This window comes from Gadus morhua, chromosome 18 (genome assembly GCF_902167405.1).
Source record: "Gadus morhua chromosome 18, gadMor3.0, whole genome shotgun sequence".
Lineage (NCBI taxonomy): Eukaryota > Metazoa > Chordata > Actinopteri > Gadiformes > Gadidae > Gadus > Gadus morhua.
In genome coordinates, this window is record NC_044065.1 from 17,613,713 (window position 1) to 17,641,002 (window position 27,290).

Below are 27,290 nucleotides of genomic sequence, written 5' to 3' on the forward strand. Positions count from 1 at the left end.
CCCTTGCAATGCCGGCGCTGGCACTGGCCGCGGGAGCAAGATGTTATTCAAACAAAAATGCATCGTTTTATTCTTTCATTACACAATTTCTTTCATTCTTATAAATAAAAAAATAATATAAATAGGCCTACATATATAAATCTAGCCAACTTGTCAATCAAAATTAGTCTTGTCTTGTCTCTCTAGTGGTTGTTCATTCTAAAACACTACAATCTTTTGAGAAGCAAATGGTTGCAGCCTCTATAGGCTTACTGTGGCGCTGATGTGAGTACTGTATGCATGCAATACTACTACTCATAGTAAGAATCGGAGAGGGTTGAGAAACAGTGGGTTGACAATCCATTCTGGTACCTCATTTTGAAAATCCCCAAAAAAGAAACTTCACATAGGACTTTCAATTTTTAATACATTGCTTTGGAGGTTTTCAATCTAACATCCCACTGGTTTGATTTTACCTAAGAGAAAAATGTTTATTTTTTAAAGCATCCACAGCAGCCATAATAATGAGATTATGAGACAATGAGAATGAAGCGGCAACAGTGTGACTGTGCAGAGTGAGAGAGATGGCTTCAATGGATGACCAGGGATTGGTGGTGGCGTTACCCAGGAAGGGCGGCTGTAGTTAACTGCAAGCAACAGAACATGAATAGTGAAGTGGAGGAAGGAGTCGAAATGAGACTTCATCAACAGATTCATGTACAGCTCAGATTTATATGGAGATAAGCTTCTTAAACAACGTGCATACAGCATAAGCAAGTAACAGAAACAGTCTGGGAAGATTATTTTTTCATTATTTAAATCTACATCCTGGTTACACGTCGCGCGATAGCGCATATCATTTCATGCAAGCGAGTGTTTACTTCCTGGTTACAGGTCGCGCGATAGCACATATCATCTCATGCGATCTTAAAGAGAACTTGACGTGTTTAGGAACAGTTTAGGAATGCATATTCCGGGAAAACATTAGAACTCTGAAATGCTGACTAAATATCAGGCATGCAAACTAGTCACCTTTCGGCGAAATTCGCCGTTTTGAAGACAAAATTGACCACTTGTGTGATTCGTGGAGATCCGTTGAGAAAACTTTTTTTTTTGGGGGGGGGGGGGGTCCTTGTAGCGCCTGCTTATACATTCTCAATGGAGAGGCGAGCGGACAGAGAGAAGGCGCAGCATTCTGTCAGGCGGCACGACAAGTGGGCGCACTCGCGTGGAACTGTCGCTTCCGTGCCTGTCGAACGCATGCGCGCCCTCGTGAAGCCGCGTGGCCAACCGACAGCGCGAGCGGAAAGTCGCCTACCATCTGAAACGGCCAAGCGTGAGCCCAGCGGAGCCTTTAAATGCCTCGTTTCCACCGAGCGTTTCCACCGCCGACAGTACCCTCATGGTAGGCCGGATGTCGATCGCCGCGGCAGCTACGTAAACATCCCGAAGGTGAACGACGAGAACTGATTCCCAAAACAAACATTACAAAAATATGGTCACGTAAATAAAATATACAAACGAACAGAGCTTCGTCTCCCCGCGACCTTATATTATCTAAGACGTTCTCATCGATTCAGCCAATGGGAGTGAAGGGTAAACAAATGATAAGGCACCACCACACAAGTTAAGTAACGATCGCTGTAGGCTTCAATATCATGCAAGCACTTTGTTTTCTTTTTATTTTGTTCTACATCACAATTGCATGCTTTAATAAAGTATTGTCTTCTTTAATAGGTCCATGCTCCACCTCCTTGTTCGCCCAAGCTAACGTTTTACGCGACACGTCCATTGTCCAGAATAATACCTCGCGGTTTGTTTTTATCCCCATGTCACGCCCACTTTTGGCAGTGGAAACGCGAACCGTGCCGCAACTTTGCGAACCGAACCGAACGCACCCTCAGGTGGAAACGCGCCGAAAGAGAATTTTTCAGCGGGGTCACCAGTTGTGTTGATACATACTAGTCGATATAGGTGAGAGAAGTCGCTGTTTTGCAGCCTTGAGACACTGGTCCAGGCCAAGAAGAAAAATAAATAATGGCATACTCCTATTGCCCTGTCCTCCCACCTCTTTTTATTCTTCTCAATATTCTTTCTTAATTTTGTAATAAGTTATGTACCTATTGGGGCTGCCCTTGCACATTATAAATTAATGCTTTGTTCGTAATTGTGCGCAGTCCTGTAATTTTTTTTTAGCTTGTGACTAACCCTAATACATTAAAAAATGTAAAAGAAAACTCCCCGGAGTATAAACCTGGAACCCTATAGTGGGTCTGTGTTTTCTCAGCTCACGCATCATTCTCACCTTTTTCACCCCGAGCCAGTTTGCATGCCTGAAATATAAAGCATGTTTTTATCTGTAACATTAAACCTACACTGACAATAAGTAATAACTTAAAAATGAAACATAAAAGCAGACCACTACTTACTTGCCGTTGCCTGGCTGGGGGAGAAAGGTCCGTCGGAGCAGCGATGGCTTCTTGACATCGGGTAGGTGCACGCAGGCTATATCTATAGCTATTCTAATGTCTTATTTTTGCCCTGGCGCTCGGCATAGGCGACCTATGTGTTGGGGGCGCCCTTAATTAATTAATCGATACATTAATTAATTAATTAATTATTTAATTAATTAAGATACCGTAGCAGCAGGAGTCAGGACGGTGCTCCCCCCCGGGCTAAAGCCCCGGATGTTTTCAATTGCTAACGACGCGCCTGCAGTAGACCAGTAAAAGCCCCAACACATTTGTCATCTCTAAAACATAAATTCCACAACATTTAAGTTGTAATGTTTCGCATTTTGCATGAGTAAACTGAACTGTGGTTTAATTATAGTTGCACTACATAAATAACATGGCTGTTTATTTAAGTAGTGAAGCTGAGCAGCGGCAATTCCCTTCATGGCCAACTGTGATTAATTGTCGCACATCTGTGACGCATTTCTATTAGCAGAGATACTTGGCAAATCCGCCAGGTTCAGCTTCTGGCAGTTTTAGCAATAAGCTGTTAAAATGGAAGATAGATTGGGGTCTTGGCTTTGTATTTTTAAATGTCACCGTCAATTTCTCTCGGGCCAATAAGGCTTATTACTGGTAATGCCCTGTTTACACCTACCCGATAGTGGGCCCCGATGGTGCCCGATGGCTAAATCAGCAGCTATCGTTATAACATCGGCAAATAGCGTGGTTGCATCGGGAAACACCGTTACTCTTCCCGGGAACATCGTTAGACAACGGGAAGAAACGGGAAGAAATGCTCAATGATCGGGCAACATCGGGCAACATCGGCAAAGAACGAACATGTTTGTTAATTTTGGGTCTATCGGGGTAGAATCGGTTACCAGGTGTTGCTATGGGCTAATCGGCTATAATCGGGAATAGAACGGGAGTATAACCTAAGACATCGCAAATCGTTCGGGAATTTTCCTGGGCACATCGGCTATATTCGTTAATCTTCCGCGCTTTATCGTGTTTTATCTTTATATCGGCAACCTCAACACACGAAAGACCCTCGAGAACCCTAGACAAATAACGATTGTGAATGACCAGATTGTGTTAAGGAAGAACCTCAATCTGCCACTTGGGTATAAATAGGGGGTGATGGATGGATGTCCTACTTTTATAATTACAGGGTACTTCGCCCATTTAGAACCGGCGTTCTATTATTATAAAATCGCTATAGTAATATAAATAAATATATAAATAAATATCAGTCTAAACCAGTCTCCCCTTTGCCTTCTCCCGAAATGACGCGAAATGACGCCAAACGCGTCATTTTACGTGTTTGGCGTCATTCGAAATTACGTCAAATGACGCCAAACACACTTCGGGTGTCTTCCCTGGCATAAATCGTTATTTTATCGTTATAACATCGGGTATGTGTAAATGCTACCCCGATAAATTGACCCGATCATACATTTTTAGCCCGATGTCACCCGAATCACCCCAACTTCCACATCGGTGGTCCATCGGCCATTAGCGGCCATTAGCGGGATGGTGTAAACGGGGTATAAACAGATAGTTGGGCTCTGTCTATTGGCTGCAGTTTACTCTCCCGGACTAGGCAGATATATATATAGTGTATTGGTTTGGTACAAAAAAAATTTAAAACACAATTTTCAGCTGATTATCTCAATCTTTTTCTCAAGACTGCTTGATTGTCTTGCATAACTTGTGTGATGAAATTAGTCAAATTCTGAGAAGCATATAAAATAGTACTGTAGGGCAACGATATGGGGAAATTTAGATACATATGAAAACATGTATATATGTTTGTTAATATAATGTATGCACAGTAGGGATGGGTCGGTTGCGATAAGTTTACAACAAACTAATCCCGAAGGTGAACGACGAGAACTGATTCCTAAAACAAGAGAACTGATTCTTTGATTCTTTTTTTTTTTAACATAAAACCAAAAGAAAATCCGGTAAATAAAATATACAAACGAACAGAGCTCCGTCTCCCCGTTACCCGCAACCTTATATTGATTGAGTCTAAAACGTTCTCAAAAGATTCAGCAAATGACAGACACCTGTTGGATTTGATTCAAACGGACGAATCGTGGTAGTGAACGGAACTGAAAGAACTGATTCCCGGAAAATAATCGTTTTGCCCATCCCTAATGCACAGGGTTTCCCCTATAAATTGTTCAGGCCTGGTGGTACAAACCGAAAAAGGTGGAAACAAATATTGAGAAAAATAAAAATAGTTTCTGCCAAGTTCAAGGCATATTTTCACATGATCTGGTCTCAGCAGATACCTTGACTCTGTTGGTTATGTCATATTTGGAAGCTCAATCGGTACATTTTCCCCCAAAAACTCTCACCAGAAGTAACCATTTAAAGGTATTTTTTCAAAGGTTTAGGTTACCAGCTCACAGCACCACTGTTACAAATAAAATCTTGGGGAAACACTGTCGCGGGCCATCCGTTAAGACTGCTAGACCTACGGGGACGTTCGTTGCTGATTGTCCCTTCGCTTCCTGCTGTCGATATATTTTAAGAGCAGGAATATAAAGCATCTGGACCAGTCTGTTATGTTTATCGCAAAAATGATTGCAGTATAACGTAACCAAGCATTTAAAGTGTATATGCAATATACTATACCACACAGGGCTGTACGCTTACTTTTTAAAATGGTAGCACTGGTGCTAGCAAGCAAAAAAATTCAGTAGCACAAAAATAATTTTGGTAGCACACATACTATAGTCAAAAAATATATTTTATTCAGATGTAACTATATGAACATAATAGGACATGTATACAAAAGTAACTCAATATGAACAAATTTAACAGTAAAGTGACAATGAACATATTAATTAGTAAAGTGACTATGAGAGCCTTTTTTTAAACATCAGCAGCCAGAAGTGGTGAACACATTCAACCAAATTAAGTAATTATTACAAATTTAACAAACACTTATTTATTAACCTCTGATGTCCTTTCCCCTGCCTCGAGGCAATATTTACAAAACATAGACTACTAGGATTGGTCGTAGACCAGCCAATTGAAAGCTTTTAACCACTGGGGGTTAAACCTGTACGATTTTCCGTTGGCCGAGACGGAGTCATGGGTGGAGTCGGCTTCGTCCGAAGGTGCCAGTTCCGTGCTTGTGGTCGCCGAGTCAATCTCTTCCATACGTGGATTTTTTTCCAAGTTTCCATCTTTATTTGATGAAGAAGAACTTCCGAATACAGAGAAATACCTTTTAATTTTTCTGTTTTGCTTAAAAAGTGAATTTCCCGCTTCCGTTACAAAGACTCTTCCTCAGCGTGTGAATGTTCGGGAAATGTAGTTTTTTAGTAGTTGAGCGGAACTGGCGAGCCTATAATTCGAAATACATTTCCCTACATGCATCGCTCCCATCATGCTCCCACACACTCGCGCTAAGCAGTGCCTTTGAAAGCCGTACAGAAAGTCTTTTTTTTCAGCACGGGTCCTTCTCACCCTTTCGCACCGGTGCGAGTGGACTTGTCTTTCTCTTCGCACGTTATATATTTTAATAGCAAATGCGATCAAAACTGTCGCACTGTACAGCCCTGCCACATCTGTCAAGATAACATGTCCCGAGAATATACAGCAGTTGTCATTGACATCATTTTAATAGTTGGATATTTTCAAAATATGGATATACCTTCTTTATCCCTAAAGTCACGTGCCTCTATGGAGTTCTCCAAAATCCGGGCAAGACCACTGTGGACCTGGAAGCCTCTGGGTGGTCTCGGGTGGTCTAAGCAACGTACTGTGTTTTGCAGGAACCTTCCGGTGTAATGGCTGCATAAAGACCTTCTACTGCTCCGCTCTGTGTCACCAAGAGGACTGGAAGGCCCACAGACACATGTGCCTCTCCAAGACCGCTAAATATGAAGGGTAAGCTCTGGTCTCGGGCCAGTTTATCCATAAAGTCACGTCTGACAGTCAGCCACGAAACTTTAATAAACTATGACCATTTGAACGCTGACTATAACATTGAGCAACAAGGTACTTGTATTAGCACTAGGGCTGGGTATTGTCAGGTACCTTTCAATTCGATTCTTTAGGTCTTAATTCGATTTCTACATTGATTTGATATTGATCCAATTGCTTCGATATCGATTCAATACGTGCAGATAAAAAAAATACCTAAATATTATTTAGAATTAACCATTTCAAAATGAATTGACCATTTCATTATGCTTTAACTAGCAAAAAGGTAATACACCATTGTATAGTATTGTTCCTGAGCTAAACTTGCAGCATAAAAGTAATAATCATAACATGGACAAATGTAAAAGGGCATGTACATTTACAATTCGCTTCTAGATTACAGTGATTGAGTATGCTGCTTTCTCTTTTTTAATCTAAATCGATTTCAAAAAAATTCTGATTCGAAATTGAATCAAGAACAAATAAATTGCATTGCATTGATGAATCGATATTTTTACCCAGCCCTACATGCTTTTCCGAAAATGATGACTTGTGTTGTTTAGTGAGAAGGCCAAGGAGATCCCATGTCAACAGATAGTTGATGGACCCAGTCAGACCCAAACCCAGCCAGAGCCAGAGGTAAAGATCGCCCATTTTCAATTATCTTGCAGGAGCAGGAACAAATAAATACAGTTTAAATCCAATCCGAGAGCAGCTAAAGAGCTCTTGAGACTCAATCGGAGGGTGTTTGGGTCTCATCTACCGAGAGGAAACATTAACTTAATCATGGTCTGCAACAGGGGAACACTCTGTAGCATCGTTAACTTGCTGCAAGACACAACATCCATAAAGTGTCAGTGAACCCACTGTATTAAGATGAAATCTGGACACTAGAAATAAGTGTTTTTGTTTGAGTCCTTGAAGGGAATCTTACAACCCTCTGCAATACTGTTGTAGTACCATCACTGTGTATGAGCATTATGATGGGAGGTATTAGGGAGACTAGCGAAAACTTAGGATTTAACTCTTTCCTCTTAATTATGGTATTTTTTTAGTAAGGTGAAAAATTGTAAGATTCCTTCGTTAAAGGTTGGGTATGGGATTTGCGAAACGCCAGCAGATTTTGAAAACACACAACTCAAATGGTCCTACCCCCTCTCCTTCAACGCTGACTCTTGACTCCACCCATTCCAAGTACATGGACGCGCAATCATGCACGAGCGAGCCATTAGCTAGTTAGCTAGCTCCAGTAGCTACCGCAGGATAACAACAAACAGAAGCTTGGTCTGGGTCACAAGGGTTGAGTACGTGCACGAAGGGGTCGTGCGGGGGAGGGGGAGGGGGTAGTGCAGTACGCCCGTTTGATTGACGTACTTACTGTCCAATGCCACTCTGTGGGTCTGGAAATCATTGGCTTGTGTTTTTCGAGACCTGCCCGTTCCACAGATGATTGACTTGTTTAATTTTCATGTCGGTACTTCTAACTCAGTGGCTGTAAGTGGGTTATGATAAGGATTTTAAGTAATTTTGCCAAAATGGCCAAAAAAGAGAATTCCATACCCAACCTTTAAGTTCTGATAAGAAATTACAATGTTTAAAAAAAGTATATGAAATGTGTTCAGGTTCAATAGATCTTTCATCGCTGTGGTGTATTTGTGCTTTGCTATATTAAATAACTATGTATCCAATAATATAAGTTTTAAAGCATAACATAAAGAAATATTATTGCTAATACGAAGCGGTTTAGCAGCTGTCTATATTCCCTGTAATTGAGTTTGGGTCAAAGTGCCTGTTTAATGAACAAATTGTCTGTTTCTGTGCTCATATTAATCAGCTCCGTATAGCATCAGCGGTGGGTGCCAGTAATGCGGCCATCTGCCCCAAGGTTTTTTTAGTGGATCTAAAGAAGAAGAACCTGGCTGTTGGATCAAAAGTGGAGGTACATAATTATGACCTGTATCTAAAGCCCTTCCACCCACTATATACATCACTTATTGAGATTTGATATTTTTTTACTCATGTTTTGTTTTGCTTTGCCTTTGAGCAAGAATTAAACCGGTGTATGAACTTTTTGACTGTGAGGTAGGATACTGGAGGATCCACGGGTTGGTGTGTAGAACTCCCATCTGAGAGGCACTGGGTTCGTTTCCATTGTCAGCAGTAATCCTGTAGTATGCATATGTGAGCAATAGGGATGGGCATTCGATTAAGTTGTCTTAGTCGATCGTCGGGAGAATTAACGATCAATTATTCGATTAATCGTTAATATTTTACATTAAAAATAAATGAATAAATTGTATTCAAAATGAAATGAATACAAATGCAGCGTGTTTTCCTCATTGGGATCTTTATTATTAGATGAACAACTCAGTTAAACCTGATCAGTTCAATGGTTATGCGCCACTCTGCTCTAAGCAATGGAGCATGCAGCTCGAAGCCGGTGCTCATAAACATAACTAAACACAACCCTAATTTATTCGCAAAATAATATCAAAAAAACAAACATGTTATAACTTAACTCACCAGTCTACAGATTTTTGTTCAGAAAGATGAGAATGTTGACATGCTCTGGGGTCAGACGCGACCGCAGCCTGGTGACCGTCAGTCCAGCCGCCTAAAACACCCGCTCAGAGGGGACCGACGTTGCAGTGATGCACAAATACATCCGTGCTAACTTGGCAAGGCGGGGGAACAACTTTCCACAATCCAGGGGCTCAGAAAGTTCTTTATTTCTGCTTCGATGCTAACCTCGCCTTGAGTGGTAGGCCTATAGTGCTCCACAAGAAGTCATTTTTAAATCTTAATGGTCCCACACCAGACTTCGCCGTGGCCTCGTCCGCTTCATGATTACATCGCCGTGTTCCAATATCCTTGCTATCCGTACTTACTAGTCTAATTTTGAGTACGTAGGGCGTTCCGATTCAGATCGGGCGAAAATAAGTCAAATGAAAACGGTCAAATCGCGAAGTGTGTGGCGATGTTCACTTTTCGTACTCGACGACAGCCACCTTAGCTACGTAGCGGAAGAGGGCGGAGCCAGGCTGAGCCAAAGTCGGCGCATTTTCCATATAGCCTGCATTAATAGTCATTTTGTAGTTTTTATAGTTTTTATAGCTGCTAGGCGTATAGAGTTCACCGTTTAAAGTGGGATGTTTATTGCGGGGGAGGAGCCGCAAATTTAAATATTGCCCCCGTGTGGTCAAATGTTTAATTGCACACTGCATAAGTTTAATCGATGAAAAATGTACGTAATCAATGAAATTCTTAACAATCAATTAGTCAATTAATCATGCCCATCCCTAGTGAGCAAGGTACATAAGCATTTTAAAGGGATTAATAGGATTAAAGCAAGCAGCATGGGGGCATATCGGTGATTGGCCAACATATTTTTACATATCTTACACTCAATGTTTGATGTATGGTGAAACAATAGGCTGTACGACCAAGCTATGATCAGATGTAGATCTACGTGCGCTCTGTTAATATAGTATCCAGCCTACCCTACTGCATCCTAGATGGTATCCCGCTAGCTGAGCTTCACATGCGCAGTAGGCAGTTGGCTGCCAAGAAGTAGGAAAGAAACAGAAACACTGATTGTGTCTTTTAAAGGTCCCAAGGCAATAAAATCTCACTTTATGAGGTTTTCTAACAAATATGAGTTCTCCTAGTAGGGTTGGGCAATCGTCTACCAGCTTCCATCGTCCGATAGCGCCCCCCTAGTGATCGCCGATAGTCGACACTATCGGGGGGCAACTTTTTCAACTTTTTTTCAAAATTTTTCTTAAAAACGATAACGATGGTCTTCCCCTTGGACCAGCGTGAGCCTCCGCTGATTTAAGTTTCGATAAGTCGGTGCAGGCGGCGCTGTCATGATGACACACGCTGATGACACACAGCTCATAGCTGTGTTCGAAATCGTTCCCTATCACGGATATAGGGTGCTCGCCATTTTGTAGTGTTTGAATTCTCACTGGTTAATTTCATGCACTAGTATATAATGCACTTAAATACCCAAAATTCGAGTGTACATATGAAGTTCCATACGTGTTACTCCCATATACCACAATGCAATGTGGTCGTGTTTTTCCGGAGGAGAAGAAGAAGCTGAATAACCGCGAAAACAAATGCATTTAATGATGGAGTCTCCGGCTTTCGTTTAGAAATGTCAACAATTTATTTGGGATTTAACATAGAAAATGTAATATTCAAAATTAGTAAGAAAACCTTGTTCCAGGAAATGTAACATTCAACATCGATACAACCTCCAGCTTTCCTCGAGAGTGCCCGGTTTGTTTACATGATGTGGGCGCATCTGTCTGCGTCACACAAATACCCGGCGCATTTACTGAAGCAAATGACGTTTAGATATGTTCAGCGTGGTGTCCGAATTCTCGTTTGTTCGTTCCCTATGTAGTGCACTATATCATGAACACTATAGGGAATAGTGACTGAGTGAATAGGGAACGATTTCGAACACAGCTCATGTACCACAGCTGTGACCCGGAAATGGTGCAGCGGGGTGTGATGTAATTTCGCCGTGCGAGCAGACCGATAGGTTTCCAGCCCCTCCCCTCTCCTCTCGCAGCAATGAGTGAATACGGCAAGTCAGCGCTACATACTATGTTTTCCACCTGTGCCAGTTAATTTCGATTACAATTTTGCGGGGCTTTTTAAGTTGTAAAAATAGCTTCCACAGCGCTGTTTAAAAAAATAAAATAAAAAAGTAATTATTAAAAAAAATGATAGCCTTTGTATCGGCAACTTGAGACGATCGACGATGGAATCCATCTATCGTGGATGGAATCCATCTTTCGTCGATGGAATCCATCTATCGTCGATGGAATCCATCTATCGTCGATAGAATCGACTTTCGGCCCATCCCTATTCCATAGCCTGCCTATGGTCCCCCAGTGGCTAAAACTTGCGTTCGGTGTAAAACGAGCACTAGGTGTTCTGCTCGCCTTTGGGAAAAAACGGAGGCTCAAGCGCGCTGAATTGGAATGTGGTCCCATATGTCGTCATAAAGGATCTAAGCTCCTCCCCTTTCTCTGCCTTACCCGCGCAGAGAATTTGGCCCGCCAATGAGACACGACCATGTGAGCGCCACGTGTGTGTGTGTGTGTGTGTGAGATTACACACACTGCAACGCAAGTGTTTGCTGTTGGTGTTATTGCACATAACACGTCGGTTCTTTGACGTCTCTTGTATTTCCACAACGAGACTGTAGTTGGGGTTATCTCAGCCATGGTTGAGAAGGAATTGGGGGGGAAAGGAACTTTGGCTTTGACTCCCTGAAGTACATGAACTGCGTGCTGCCTGCTGCCGCGAGGCACCGCCGCCCGGCAGGCAGCGCGCGGCGGGGAGATGGGAGGGAGTGGGAAGATGCATTGGTTGGGTCACAGACCTTTTCAACTGTTGTGGTATTTGTGTTATCTGATTTTACTGTATAGGGTGGTTGTTGATACATATATTTTTTGTTAAATAATTGTTAAAAGATTATTCTTGCAATATGTTCAATCTCTCCATATTTCCCCTGCTCATTAGTGTGCACAAAAGTGTTGTATGTACACCCTTCTGATGCCGGCTGACACATAGAAACCTCCTGGCAGGGTGCTCTTGGCAAGAACCGGAAAAAATTGCGAGCGAAAAAAAAGAAGGGGAAACACTGTATATTGTTACAACAAAAGGGTAGTCTGAGTACTCTGATGTGTACCTCTGTAGTGTGGTTCCCCACACTGATAAAAATATTTGCCAATTTATGTTTTCTTTTTTTTAAACTTGGTTAGTTTTCTTCATGTGTTTGCATCCTTATACCGTCATTTAATGTACGAGGGGGACTGACGAGAGAAGAGGCTGGGCGATATATCGAATATATGCGATGTATCACGAGGTGTTCTCCAGGGGATGTATAAAATGCCCCTGTCGCGAACATCGAATACAAATTGGCACGTAATCTGTTTCTTTTTGCCGCTGCCGGCATACTCATTGTGCGTTCGGACCAAACGCGACGGGGCGACAAAATCCCATATAAGGTGAACGAAGATGCGTATCGGGCGAATTCTTCGCGAGAGAAAACCGGCAACAAGTTTTGATTTGTCGCGCCACACTTTCGCCGTGCACAGGCGAGCGCGTTCACGAGGATTTGTGGCGCGACAAATTCGCTCGAGTTGAAATGTATTTTAATTTCTCGTGATGACAGCCAATCAGCGTTCAACAGCGTGGCCACTGAGTGACATGTGTAACGTAAACAGCCAATCAGCGTTCAACCGTCAAACTCAGGCCCCATCCACACGAAGCCGATTTCATGGCGAAACCGCAAAGGTCTTGTACGGTTCGGCCTTCCGTCCACACGAAGCCGGCGAATCCGCTGACCGAAACCGCAAACTTCTGAAACCACCCTCGGAGGTGGTTTCAAATCTATCCGGTTTCGTTTTGGTTTTGTGTGGACGCCTGAAACCGACTGAAACCGCAAACCATGACGTCATCGCCCCACCCCTCGACCTCCTAGCCAATGGCTCTTAAGCCCGCGGAGTCTCAGAAATCACAACAAAAAAGATGATGGCGGACTACAAGCTTGTAATCGTTCTGCAGCATATCATGTCCCTTGTTGGGTTGCTAAGCCATTATTTATTGAGAATCTAGTTCGCCATCGTAGAAGAGCTGTTTGTTTGTCTTGTTAGTGGTTCGGGGGGCAGCCTTTATGCGCATGCTCGCCTCTTCTTCTGGATTTGTGTACCAGAAGCAGCGCCCCCTATGGGCCTGGAATGTTTACTACAGCGTTTCTACAGATCTATCCGGTTTCGCTTGGCTTCGTCTTTACGGAGATACTTCGAAACCGGATAGATCGAAACCGTAACGGTTTCGCCCGTTTCGGCTTCGTGTGGACGGGGCCTCAGTGCAGTGCAGTCCGGGGTGAACTGCAGCATGGAGGAGAAAGTGATTGTTGCCGTTTGCGACTCCCGGAGCTCTATATATAATAGTATATAATATAATATAATTGTATAATATCACGGCCAAAAGCTCTGTGCACCTCCGACGTCTCTCCCTCTTCCACAAAAGGTAAAGACATGCAATGGCACAGACACACTCACTCACTCCCCCCGCCAGTTGCGAGTCCGCGAGATTCTCATGGACGCGCGTGTGTGACGTAGACTGGACGGCGCGCTGCTGTAGGTGTGTGTACCTCCGACCGGTGAGTGAGAACAGCGAGAGAGAGAAAAAAGGATGGAAACTGAGGATTTGGTTTTGAAAAAGAATAGCATTGGATCCGTCGTCTGGCAGTGTATAATAATTATTATGCAAACAGTTAATAAATAATTAACGGTTTGAATAAATGCTGTGTTGGTAAATCTAACTTGCTGTGATTTTCCTTTTATGTGCAAGTTCTAAATAGTTCCAATACAAAGCACTAATGAGTTTAAACAATATGTTGTTTCATGTAATCTACATGCAGACTTATATTTCAGGAATACTAGAATTAGTACTGACGTAACATTATACCAGACATGGTTGAATCGAGCATTTATGATGTGCTCCAGAGGAGATTAAAAATATATTGAGATATATATCGTGTATCGAGATATAGTAAAAAAATATCGAGATATTCATTTTGGCCCATATCGCCCAGCCCTAGTTGAATGTAGTTGTGTACCTTCCTTGCAGGCATGCAAACTAGTCACCTTTCGGCGAAATTCGCCGTTTTGAAGACAAAATTGACCACTTGTGTGATTCGTGGAGATCCGTTGAGAAAACTTTTTTTTTTTGGGGGGGGGGTCCTTGTAGCGCCTGCTTATACATTCTCAATGGAGAGGCGAGCGGACAGAGAGAAGGCGCAGCATTCTGTCAGGCGGCACGACAAGTGGGCGCACTCGCGTGGAACTGTCGCTTCCGTGCCTGTCGAACGCATGCGCGCGCTCGTGAAGCCGCGTGGCCAACCGAAAGCGCGAGCGGAAAGTCGCCTACCATCTGAAACGGCCAAGCGTGAGCCCAGCGGAGCCTTTAAATGCCTCGTTTCCACCGAGCGTTTCCACCGCCGACAGTACCCTCATGGTAGGCCGGATGTCGATCGCCGCGGCAGCTACGTAAACATCCCGAAGGTGAACGACGAGAACTGATTCCCAAAACAAACGTAACAAAAATATGGTCACGTAAATAAAATATACAAACGAACAGAGCTTCGTCTCCCCGCGACCTTATATTATCTAAAACGTTCTCATCGATTCAGCCAATGGGAGTGAAGGGTAAACAAATGATAAGGCACCACCACACAAGTTAAGTAACGATCGCTGTAGGCTTCAATATCATGCAAGCACTTTGTTTTCTTTTTATTTTGTTCTACATCACAATTGCATGCTTTAATAAAGTATTGTCTTCTTTAATAGGTCCATGCTCCACCTCCTTGTTCGCCCAAGCTAACGTTTTACGCGACACGTCCATTGTCCAGAATAATACCTCGCGGTTTGTTTTTATCCCCATGTCACGCCCACTTTTGGCAGTGGAAACGCGAACCGTGCCGCAACTTTGCGAACCGAACCGAACGCACCCTCAGGTGGAAACGCGCCGAAAGAGAATTTTTCAGCGGGGTCACCAGTTGTGTTGATACATACTAGTCGATATAGGTGAGAGAAATCGCTGTTTTGCAGCATGCAAAACAGCGAAAGCGGGCCCTTGAGACACTGGTCCAGGCCAAGAAGAAAAATAAATAATGGCATACTCCTATTGCCCTGTCCTCCCACCTCTTTTTATTCTTCTCAATATTCTTTCTTAATTTTTGTAATAAGTTATGTACCTATTGGGGCTGCCCTTGCACATTATAAATGAATGCTTTGTTCGTAATTGTGCGCAGTCCTGTAATTTTTTTTAGCTTGTGACTAACCCTAATACATTAAAAAATGTAAAAGAAAACTCCCCGGAGTATAAACCTGGAACCCTATAGTGGGTCTGTGTTTTCTCAGCTCACGCATCATTCTCACCTTTTTCACCCCGAGCCAGTTTGCATGCCTGTCCTTGTCATCCAAGAAGTGCTTTGAGTGACCAGATATGTTCGAACGGCACCATCACAAAACAGATACGTTTAGCATAGTAGTAACATTTATATAGAACTTAAAAAAAAAATAAACATGAACAAAGTACAAATTTAAAGAAAATTAAAACACAATGCAGTAAAACACTAACCAGAGGGGGACATAAGCGGGTCAAGCAACAATTCGATAAACTGAAGTATGAACCAACCAGAGTGAACTAATAAAGGTGTTCTGAACCCAGGTGGCGGTGGTGGAGACGCACAGCCCGGGCCGGTTCTTCGTCCACGTCCAGGGCCGTGGCATGGTGGCCGACCTGCAGACGGTCAGCCTGGAGCTGCAGAACGCCTCCAGGGCCTGGCCGCCCGCCTCCGCCTACCTGCCCGACCAGGGGGAGGTCTGCGCCGTCCAGTTCTCCATGGATATGGTCAGTGGCGTGTCCCGACCCAGTTAGCAGGGCCGGCATAGTGCGCCCAGGGGGGGTGAGACTGGAGACGCTTGAGCTAGCTGAAGTTATTCATGGATTCACTTGAGCTATAAGAAAAATAAAATCCATGACGTCGGATAGAATCATGTTCACTGTGACTGATTTGAAGTTACCCAAGAGGTAACGCAGGTTTTTGTGTAACTGGCACATGTTTAGTACTGCCAACTCTATCCTATTGCTTTTAGAAATGGTACCGAGGCCTGGTCCAGTCGGTACCCGTGGACCAGAAGACTGCCAGCATCCTGTACATTGACTTTGGCAACGAGGAGGATGTTCCCTTGGCCAGGATCAGACCTCTGGATCCAAGACTCGGGCACATCCCTCCCTGCGTAAGAGCCAGCACACACCATTCACCACCGTGTTGAAATTCTCACTAAGGATTTCAGTATTTCAAAAACATTGTGTTTTAAGAGGTGCACTAGACGCCTCTTAAAGCACAATGAACACAAGGAAACATGCGTCTCCTAGCCCCGGTCAGGGGATCATCTTGAAGACAAAATTACCTTAACGGCGCTTGCATTACTGGGAATCCCGTGTGGGGATTTCCCACAACTTTTTGTGGGACGCTTCGTGCATGTACGTCATTGCGTACTAACGTAGCCCTTGGTGTTCTGCCTTAAAGGGGAAATATCGTACCACCAGGTGTGAGTCTGATTAGCCCCATAGGACATCATTTGTGGGCGTGTCCACCTAGAACTGTGCTGGATAGAAAAAAAAAAAAAATATATATATATATATTTTTTTTTTTTAAATATGGATCGGCCCATTTGTCACCGATACCCGATCTAGAAATGTCTTCAATATCGGTACCGATACAAATATCGGATCAGTGCATCCCTACTTGGTAGGTTGGTAGACTGATCTATCCAGTACACATCTAGGTGCAAGGCTCCAGACTTTTTTTTTACACATTAAATGTGGAAGGGGCGCGTCAATGAATCCGGAATCTTTAGCAAGCCAAAGAGTGTAAGAAGATTATGGAATGTAGTTGTAAGGCTTATCACACTCATACCTGGTGGTATAATATGTCCCCTTTAAAGCAATGCACTGACTCGGGGAGCTGCTCCCAGTCAGTGATAGATGCTGTTAAATGTATATTGGCTATATTGAGATGGATATTTAATATGGATTTCGTCCAGCCCTGGTACCAGGTGAAAAATTCAATTTCAAAATCACTTTGAGCTATACTCGGATTGCTGGACTTTGTTGAATGTCTTAAGGCTGCAACCTTATTTGGAAAAAAAACGCTGGCCAGCCAAGGCAACACTTGCATCCATTGAGAAATAGAATAAGAACCGTTTTGCCCATGACTCCAAAATCGTATTTGATCTGCGTAAGTAAAATGGATGGAAATCTAACTTTTTCTAAAAAAGTGATACAATAAATGTTCCCACAACATTCTTGATCGCCCAGCCTTGAAGCCCCTTTTCGATGGTGGCCGCCGGAATCCATTTTCTGTTGGGAACATTAATGTCACCAACGGCTCCGCCCCTTTGCTCTGATAGGCTACCGAGTGCTGTGCTGCCGGGGTAGTGCCGGTGTCGGGCATCTGGTCAGGCAAATGCTGTGCGGTCGTGAAGCAACTGTTGACCGAGCAGGTGGTCACCCTCCATGTGCTGGACGTGGTGCAGAGTGAGAGGGTCCATGTGGTTGAGATGATGATCACTGCTGTAGGTGAGTATGTTCTGCAGTGTTGCCCAACCAGGGGATCAGGAGTCCACCTGGGCATGCCCGTTATTCATATGGTGGTTTTGGGAGAAATGCAGAGAAGATATCAGATCATGCAGTTTCGATTTCAGGTTTCTGGGGTGTAAACTTGTCACCTTTCGGCAATATTCCCAGTTTTATTTCAAAACAGACTATTCCCTTGGATCTGCAATAATATATAATGTAGTCAGACATGTATGATAACAATCTCAGCCTTTCATGGCAAAAATAAGCTCTTTTGGAGGTCCTACAATAGTGACAGGTGAAGTAAATAAGGCCTGGTCCCTGGAATTAACTGCTTCATATAAATGGTTCTGGACAGGCTTTTTGATGCATCTTGGAAAGGGCACCCATAGAAAATATACCTGCTGGTATACCTTTAACAAAAATTACTGTCCGCAAACTTACATTTGAAATGTTTGCTTTAAACCTTTTTTCTCATCCCTTCATGAAGACTAGCGGATAAATGAATCATTGTTTATTTTTTACTGCTCCATCTCAACTTTGCGACTAGGCAAGAGGCTGAGCAGCTTTCTGGTCGACCAGGGATATGCCACACACGAAGGGGTCGCTGCAAAGCCAAGTGAAAAAGAAATTCGTAAGTATTGAATTAATAAAGAATTTAACAAGCTTTTAGTTTGAGTTACAGCTTATTTAGATGGACATTTCGGGTGCTGTGGTTGAACTACTTTTGAATAGAAATTACGATATTTACCTTTCTAAACGGACTGTTTGGTCTGGAGTTTGAAACTAAAGTTTATTAATGTGATGCTCTTTTGTGGTTCGGTTTTGAAAACAATCAGAAAGAGTCATAGATAGATAGGTATCTTTTTTTTTTCTTCATTTTAGTTAAACAGTGCTGTGCCCCTCATTTGCAAAGTATTGGCGTTTAATAAATCCCATAGGTAAATTTTAACCAACATGACCGCAAATTTACAGTTTGGTCACCATTGGATGTATTGTGTTGTTGGTGTCTCAGACGGCTTGGTTAGCGCGTCGTTGGAGAACTTTAGGCGTCAGTCCAGCGGGAAGGACGAGAACACAGAGGCCTGTCCCCCGGAGCCCCTGAGCCAGCACGTGGGAGACTGCTTCTCCGCCCTGGTCACCCAGGTCCGCTCCCCCGTCGACATGATCTGCCAGAAGGTGGACAATGCCAGTAAGTACTAGAGATGTTCAGATACCAGTTTTTTCCTTTCCGATTCCTGAACTTGAGTATCCGCCGATACGAGTATATATCGATACAGAATCTATCATTGTAACTACTAAAAGCTCTTGTTCTTATTGAAAGGTTCGCTTAAGATGACGGCAATGTGAAGTCGGTTCACTTACTGTCTACAGTTTTCTTTTTCAGATGTAGGTCATTTAATCGATAATTATAATACATTTGTAATCTTTTAGTTAAGCATCCATGCTTCCATGTTTTTCCGACTTGGTGGCTCGAATGCACGTAGGTCGGAAATTACCTACCATTCCGACTTTCCACTACCATAAATGAACGCAGCATAACCCTGCACGTGTTTGTGATGTTCTTTGCCTGTGTCGTAAATTAGCTCACTTGAAGGTATCGGATTGGCGCATGGACTTGCTAACTCGACGATACCGACAATGTGTTTAAGGCATTATCAGAGGAATTTCCGATACTGGCATTGTTATCGGGCCGCATTTTTCTGTCCAAGCCCGGCCCGCGTCCGACAGAAATAACAGAGCCCGACCCGAGCCCGACAGGCATTAAGATATACATGTCCGAGCCCGACACAGTTAGTCTATTTTTCTAATACTAATGACGCGTGTACTTTTGTGTGTGTGTGTGTGTGTGTGTGTGAAAGCATGCCTTTATTAAACAACTGCAAGGCATTTTGAAATATCAACAGATGAGTGCACCCAGCTTGCGTTAACAGCGAGCACAAGAGGCTCAATCATAGCCAATTTAGATTCAAATAGGCCCACAAAAAAGGATTAAACTCTCCCGATGCCAATTTCTTCTTAACGTCCTCAATCGCTTGCATTGCATTGTCTATGCACTGCGCGTGTGCGTGCGTGGGCATGTTTGAACGCTGCATGTGTTTGTCTGTCTGTGTGTTTGTGACGTGTGGGATGCACGTGTGTTCCGTTGTCACAGGAAGATGGCTATTTCAGTCCTATTAAAACTATATTTGAATCACACAAATATCCTTTGCAACAAGTGAAACAGGCGTATAATAAGCTATTTTAATTGTCCAATGTCCTACGCCTTATCACGCAGATGTGACCGGGCCCGACCCGAACCCGAGCATAATTTCTAAATATTTGTCCGAACCCGGACCGGCCCGGCCCGTCCCGTCTCATCCGGTCCTGTCCGGCTCGGGTCGGGATTCCATGCTCTATTGAGCACTAAGCTAACCCACACAGTAGAGCTGGGACAGTCTTTAGCTCTACCTAACCCTCACAGTAGAGCTAGGCCAGTCTTTCTTAAGTCCTTTTGAGTAGGGCTGGATAGCCATCAGTAGAGTAGGACAGTCTTGACTCTTTATCCACTATTTAACCATCAGAGAAGGGCTGGCTTTATTTGGCCATGCACTCTTTTTTCCTCCAATTACTCCATTGGGGGCTGACTGCTTCCGAAGCTGGCTGTCAAAGTTTTAAATGTTTGCTTTTCAGGTGAGATCCTGGAACTTCAGAAGAACCTCAGAGACCACTGCAGTTCAATCCCAGCTAGCCTCAACTTCAGACCGGCCCCTGGCACTGTCTGCTGCTCCCAGTTTTCAGGTAAACCCAGAAAGCTGTCCGTTAGCCATGATCACTTGTTGTTACCCTCCATTACTAGTCATCACTTACCCGGTTCATTGACAGCTCTCTGTTAGCCTCAATCGATAGCTGTTACCCTCTATTACTAGCATTCATTGAGCCTCCAACATTTGTGTATTTTGTTGTTTTCTGACTGTTTTATGCCCAGATGACAACCAGTGGTACCGGGCCCAGGTTCTGGCATACTCCTCAGAGGATCGGGTCTGCGTGGGCTATATAGACTTTGGGAACACGGAGGAGGTGGAGCTCGGGCGTCTGCGGCCGCTCAGTGCCCCTCTGCTAGCATTGCCCATGCAGGCCATCCCCTGTTCCCTAGCAGGTACCGAAAATACACTGGTTCACACAACACGCCCCTCATCTCTAACCCCGCCCCTCATCTCTAACCCCGCCCCTCATGTCCAACCCCGCCCCTCATGTCCAACCCCGTCCCTCATGTCCAACCCCGTCCCTCATGTCCAACCCCGTCCCTCATGTCCAACCCCGCCCCTCATGTCCAACCCCGCCCCTCATGTCCAACCCCGCCCCTCATGTCCAACCCCGCCCCTCATGTCCAACCCCGCCCCTCATGTCCAACCCCGCCCCTCATGTCCAACCCCGCCCCTCATGTCCAACCCCGCCCCTCATGTCCAACCCCGCCCCTCATGTCCAACCCCGCCCCTCATGTCCAACCCCGCCCCTCATCTCTAACCCCGCCCCTCACCACTAACCCCTCTACTCCGACCTCGCCCCGTCAGGAGTGCAGCCGGTCCGGGAGGCCTGGGACGACGACTGCACCTTGGTCCTGCAGCAGATGTTGAGCAACCGCATCCTGAGTGTGCGTATCGTGGGGGAGAGCAAGGGCACGGCCCTGGTGGGGATGGTGGACCAGGCCAGCGACCCCCAGGCCGACGTGGCCGAGCTGCTGATCTCCATAGGCTACGCTGCTGCTGCCACCAGCCCCCCCGACACGGAGGACACGGACACCCCTGGAGTGGAGGGAGCAGCAGCCGAGGGTAGGACACTGGTTGTGGGGGTGGTGCTTCTTAGTGTAGAGGATAGGGGTGCGATTCTCATCACAATGTTAATAAAGTTGTGTGAAAGTTCTGCATGTTATTGTGTATGCTGTGATGAGCACTGTGGGCGTTTCCATGGCTTCACTTTACAGAACCAGGAGTCTAGACCCATGTCCTGTGGAGACGTTCTACACGTTTATTTATTTTTAAAAGGGTGATAGGTTTGGATGGCTGCTTATATTGGAGTATAACTTAGTGTGGCAGTTCCCCTTTTAAATCAGAACCAAATCACCTTTCAAAAATACTTACAGGGCTGTCCGTTCTTTATGAGCACCCTCCCCCAACATATCTGTGCCTCCGAGTCCCTCACCATCTTCCAGTCCCACCTCAAGACCCATCTCTTCTCCTCCGCCTACCCCTAGATCACCTACCAACCCAAGCACCATCAACTTTACATTTCCTTTTGTTTGTTTATTGTTGTGCTCCTATGTAAGGCGCTTTGAGTACGAGAAAAGCGCTATATAAATTGAATTTATTATTATTATTCATTAGTTTTTTATTGTGCACATTAAAGCATGTTGTAAACCCTGTTTTAATTTAATATCGGTATTGAAGAATGTAACCTTTTTAGCACTATATTTGTAACACAGATCTTGCATTGTGTTTAAATGTCTCCAGAGGAGGCTGGAGAGGCGGCTGATCCCCTGGTGTGGTCTTCTGTTGAACTTCCCTGTGGCGGCCCCATGGGGGCGCTGATAGTCAGCTCGGTGCAGAACCCTGGAGAGTTCTACTGCGTTAGGTCGGAGCCTGAAGGTACAGTAGTATGGGTTGTACGATGGCTAATGCTGTTAGTCGAGGACTGTTGGGGAAAAGGCCATGCTGGGACTTGCCAATAGGAAGCAGTATTTTGTGGTTTCCCGCCTTTTAAAATCCCGTTCAGTTTGTTTTCTTTTATCTCTTAAGGGACATTGATTAGTGTTTTTATGGTTTATTTGTTCTGTGATGTCTTCATTGATTAAGAAGTAATTGGGATTAAATCAAACCATACGTCTTATGGCGGTGAAACCTTACTAACCAAGTCTTGGATTCAGTGCAGTTTGACTGCAGTACATGTACTTTCAAAACTCCAGCAAACGTGTACCTGTGAGCTTCAATGTGTAGTGTTGATACGAGGAGCTCACCAGGCTGTGTCGGTGTTTCAGCGCTCCGGGGGCTGGAGGAGCTGGGCCCTGAGCTGAAGCTGCACTGTGAGGGGGAGGCTTCTCCATGGCAGGCCGCCGTGGGGCAGCCCTGCTGTGCCCTGTTCACTGGTAGGATCAGTACTCAATGCTCTCTATTAGCACCGTCCACAGCCCGTCATTAATACTGTTCTGTGCTCTCCACTCACCGATATAACCGTGTGTGTGTGTGTGTGTGTGTGTGTGTGTGTGTGTGTGTGTGTGTGTGTGTGTGTGTGTGTGTGTGTGTGTGTGTGTGTGTGTGTGTGTGTGTGTGTGTGTGTGATGTACACAACAATAACTCACCGTAATTAATTGAATAATTTTCCAAGCAATATAATAAACCCTTACTGGTATGCTATTTTATTATTATTTATGTATCAGGTTTATGGCACAACGCAAACGCATCAGAGCAAATATGCAAAATTTAACCCTGACATAATTTCCAAATGTTAAAAAGATCACGTAAATAGTTACTGCCTTGTGAGAGTGATAACGGATGGAATGATTGAACACATTTCAATAAGATGAGGAAGAAGGAGGAGATGCAGTATGTGGACCTTTTGTTTATTTGAGAAGATACTGGAACATTGTCTGTGTTGGGTCTCCGGCTCCTCCTTGGATGTCTAGGCGACAATAGTTGGTACCGGGCCCTGGTCAAGAAGGTGTCTGAAGACAAGGTCCTGGTGTACTTCGTGGACTACGGCAACTCCGCTGAGGTGGAGAAGAGCAACCTCAGAAACCTCACAGCTCAGCTCCTCACGCTCCCCTTCCAGGCCATCCGATGCTGGCTCGTAGGTGTGTGTGTACTTTAAACTGCATATAGTCTTCTATTGCTAAAGAGTAGCCAGCCCAGTTGTTCCTTTTTGCCTAACTTTCTATCCTGTTTTTGTGGTAAAAATACAAAACTACACGAAAGCCATAGGATACAGAAATGCAATGATAGTAATTCGAAGTATTTATTTTGTAATAAATGGCAGTGATGACGGTTTTAAATTTAAAGACCTTCATTTGCATGGACAAGGTAGCAACCCCTATCCAACAGGTACTGTAGCCATCACGTGATTCCTCCTGCCCCCAGGCGTGGAGGAGCTGGGGCCCGCGTGGACCGGCGAGGTCCTGCTCAGGTTCCACACGGCGGTGAGCGGGCAGCTTCTGAGCGGCCGCGCCCTGCAGCTCACGGAGCGTGGCTACGGCCTGGATCTCATGAGCGGAGGCCAGAGTGTGGCGGCCACGTTGCTCGGCCAAAAGCTCGCCGGGCTCCAAGGGGAGACCGCCCCCGCGCAGGCAACCGCCCCCGTAGCCCCCCTGGTCACGGCCTGCGTCACGCACAGCGCTCCTCCGGTGGCTGCCGTCCAGGAACCGGCTGTCGGGGTCCCCGGGCTGTCAACGCCCGCTCAGCAGATTCCCAGGGTCCCTCCGAGGAAGGGGCCTGTGAAGCCCGCGCCAGCAGCGTGTGAGAATGTTTATTCAACTTGTTTCAGGGTCGTCTAACTACATGCCGCCACTCGGACATGTTTGGTATTGTTAAGGCGAAATATCCCCAGCACCGCGTGTGCATTGGTTTGCATTATGGAGGTCTCCCTCCACGCATGCATAACATCTGATTGGCTGACATGGTCCCCTGTAAAGCGGTGTTTACAGGGGACGGGGCTCTCCTTAGTGACAACAGTGGAAGAGGGGCTTTGGAAGAGGGGCTTTGGTTCTCATTTTGAATCTGAAACGGGTGATAAACATGGCTCGCGTAGATCTGTTGCAATATTGTTTGGGAGTGAGGGGGTGTCTAGGTCTTATTTGTTGGTACGCTATTGGCCGTAGGTTTGTTCTACTGCTCTGCAAACTTTTCAATCCATATCCAATAAAAGCAATGGTTTGACTTGCTAGGCAAAGATTCCTGATGACTATCTTATCTTGATTGGCTCAAGAAATCAAAACATAATCAAAGCGCGCTCCACTTGGAGGCGCCGCCAGTCAGTAACTCATGGTACTAATTTGAATCCCAAATGCTGGATTGAAAGTGCATACTCCATATAAGTACATACTTTACATATAAAAAGTTACTTTCTAGAAACGTAAGCTTGAATCCGCTCATCATATCTGCCTTTAAACTGAGAGCTCGTCGGCTGCTGAAACTGGCAGCTGGCTGGCGGGGCTGCGTAGTAGAAAGAACATTTTAGGCAGATTATATTTTTAAGGTCTTGTTCAGTGTTTAATAATCTGTAACATTAACACTAAAAAAATACAAAAATCTTGATCTCTACTGTCTGTACTACTTGTCTTGCCAGATTTCCTGTCAGGATTCACATACAACGGTACTTTACTAATCCAACTGGGTTGTTAATATCTTTTAGTGGCGTCGTTCCCGGTGGACTGGAGAGCGGTGGAGCTGCCCAGGGAGAGCTTCCGGCCGCGTGTGGCTGCTGTCACCAGCCCCGCGCTGTTCTACGTTCTCAGCCCCACCAAGGGTAGGAAACCCCTCAATGCTGGAGGTCCTCGACACAACCACTGGCTTATATGTCCCCCATAACAATTTTTTTATTTTATTTTATTATATTATATTTGAATGTATACCTTGCTTTATAAGTGTTTCAGTGGAGGTACGTGTATGTTTTCTTAAGTTTTAAAACTCTTGTGCGTTGGTTAATGGTTTGGTGACTTGAAAGTGGTTAATTGTGTTTAGTGGAGGTGGAGTGTCAGCAGAGAATGATGAGGGAGCTGGCGGAGTACTGCAGCACCAGACAGGCCTCCCTCAAGTCCTCATCCTCCCCAGGCCAGGAGAGACCCCCCCTGGGCGCTGCATGCTGCGCTCTGTTCTCTGGTGAAACACACGCGCGCACACACACACACGGGCATTCCTAGGTTTGCTTTGATTACCTTCATTATTATATTGTTGACGATTAAACTTTTAGAAGTGAATTCAGATGCATATAATTAGCCCCTCATCAATAGACCCCTTGATCAGATTTTGACAAATAAATAAATAGATAATGCACATGCAGTGGCATTCCTATTTACAAATACTACTTAAAAAAGGCAATGGCCAAATAGAGCCAGTGTAAAAAAGTCAGCTAAACTGCTTATTCTCTGTTTATTTAGCAATAAAAAATGAACACCAAACATAAATAATAAACATTACAATAAAAATATTACATTTATTTGAAAATGGTGAATACAACTTAAGGCCTTGTTCACATCTAGCGTTTTTTTTAAATCTGCCAGCGCTTGTTTTACATTATATTCCTATGTAGCGGAGCGTTTCTGGAAAAAGTCACGGCCGTTTTTTTCTGCCATACGGAGCGTTGAAAAAAGTTCAACTTTCAGGAAGAAAGCGGCCGGCGTCAGGCGTCTTTTTGGCAACTGACCAATCACAAGCGGAACATGGACACAACTCTCAACCGTCGAGAAACAATGACGGACAAATCACTCGGGAAAGTGCAGGTGGAGCGTTTAAAGGGGACCTATTATGCTTTTTTGACTTTTATGACCTATAAACTTTGTTATAATGATTGATAGTCATGTTTAACCATACTAAAGTGTCAAATAATGACGTACATGCATTTCGACGTGCTCCCTGCTGACAGTCTGGGGTGGCTGTGCAGAGCGCTAAACACTCGGGAAAACGTTTGCGATTCACTTGTTCACATTTCCGGGAAATCATCTACGTAGAGGCACTCCTGCCGCGCCCCCATATGCCTGGTCATATCTGCCCGCGCGCGCGCTTCAAGGAAGGTAACCAATCACAACGGAGTTGGGTTGGCAGGAGGGGGGCAAGGGGGCGGAGAAGGACGAAACCGAGCGTTGACAGAGAATGCTGAAAGCGCCCAGATGAGAGGAAGAGTTTCCCGAAAATCGACATCGTTTTTTGTGTATTGTTAAACATGATATAACAACGTTTATAGGTCATTAAAGTCGAAAAAGCATAATAGGTCCCCTTTAATAGTTTTAATTACAGAACATGTCGATATCTACGACATGTCTGATGGGCTCTAGCCTGGATACGTAGTAGGGGAGTAACATCGGGTCTAGAATGGGTTCGTTGCTAGGCGATAGAAAAAACGCTCTCGGAGCTTTTAGGAAAAACACTTTTGAGGTAAAGCACCACGTAAATTCCAATCGGACTAAGTGCTTTGAATGTATGGGGGTTCTTCAAATGATCATGAAACTAAATAGATTATTTTTACATTGTGCAAAGTTTTAATTAAATTGCACAGCTAGTGCTATTAAAGTGCATGCAAAGATATGGCCTATTGTAGATGACGGAAGTTAAGAACTATATTTATATTACCTTGGTATGTTACCTTAGCAGAATGTTATTATTAGTAGGTAGACCTGTTGGGCCAATTGCTCTGTCAGTAAGCATTGCTGCGCTTTAAAATTGTACTCCTTAAAACTGAGGTTTTGGAGTTTAACACGCAGCTGCGCACAAGGTTGAACGTGATTGCTGTGTAACGACTCGTACAGGATCAGCTGATTCCTAGCTGACTCGGTTTAAACTGCTTGGAAACCGGAAATACTCTGATTTCTAGTATACCACAGCAGATGCAGTCTTAACTTAATGGATGCATTTTGTGCTATAATTACCCAGAAAAACTTAATGGAAATGTAAGCAATTGAGATCAAGGTAAAACGCAGCTGAAGGTTAAAGTACTTATGACACAGTAATGGAGCTTAAGATGTCACGTGACTTCTTGAGTTTAAAACCA

At 44.4% G+C, this 27,290-nt stretch overlaps 1 protein-coding gene across 3 annotated transcripts in view; it reads left to right on the plus strand.

The window, feature by feature from the left end:
* Window positions 1-27,290, plus strand: part of tdrd1 (tudor domain containing 1) — a 40,299-nt gene that overhangs the window by 1,869 nt on the left and 11,140 nt on the right. For all 3 annotated transcript variants that reach the window (XM_030339931.1, XM_030339932.1, XM_030339933.1), the window contains exons 5-21: window positions 6,230-6,344; window positions 6,944-7,019; window positions 8,215-8,319; window positions 15,645-15,827; window positions 16,073-16,216; window positions 17,393-17,561; window positions 18,109-18,192; window positions 18,574-18,750; window positions 20,232-20,339; window positions 20,527-20,697; window positions 21,113-21,370; window positions 22,049-22,183; window positions 22,573-22,680; window positions 23,218-23,385; window positions 23,669-24,043; window positions 24,939-25,052; window positions 25,268-25,405. In XM_030339931.1, coding sequence (XP_030195791.1) covers window positions 6,230-6,344; window positions 6,944-7,019; window positions 8,215-8,319; window positions 15,645-15,827; window positions 16,073-16,216; window positions 17,393-17,561; window positions 18,109-18,192; window positions 18,574-18,750; window positions 20,232-20,339; window positions 20,527-20,697; window positions 21,113-21,370; window positions 22,049-22,183; window positions 22,573-22,680; window positions 23,218-23,385; window positions 23,669-24,043; window positions 24,939-25,052; window positions 25,268-25,405 — 2,628 coding nt within the window. The remainder of the gene's footprint in view (window positions 1-6,229; window positions 6,345-6,943; window positions 7,020-8,214; window positions 8,320-15,644; window positions 15,828-16,072; window positions 16,217-17,392; window positions 17,562-18,108; window positions 18,193-18,573; window positions 18,751-20,231; window positions 20,340-20,526; window positions 20,698-21,112; window positions 21,371-22,048; window positions 22,184-22,572; window positions 22,681-23,217; window positions 23,386-23,668; window positions 24,044-24,938; window positions 25,053-25,267; window positions 25,406-27,290) is intronic.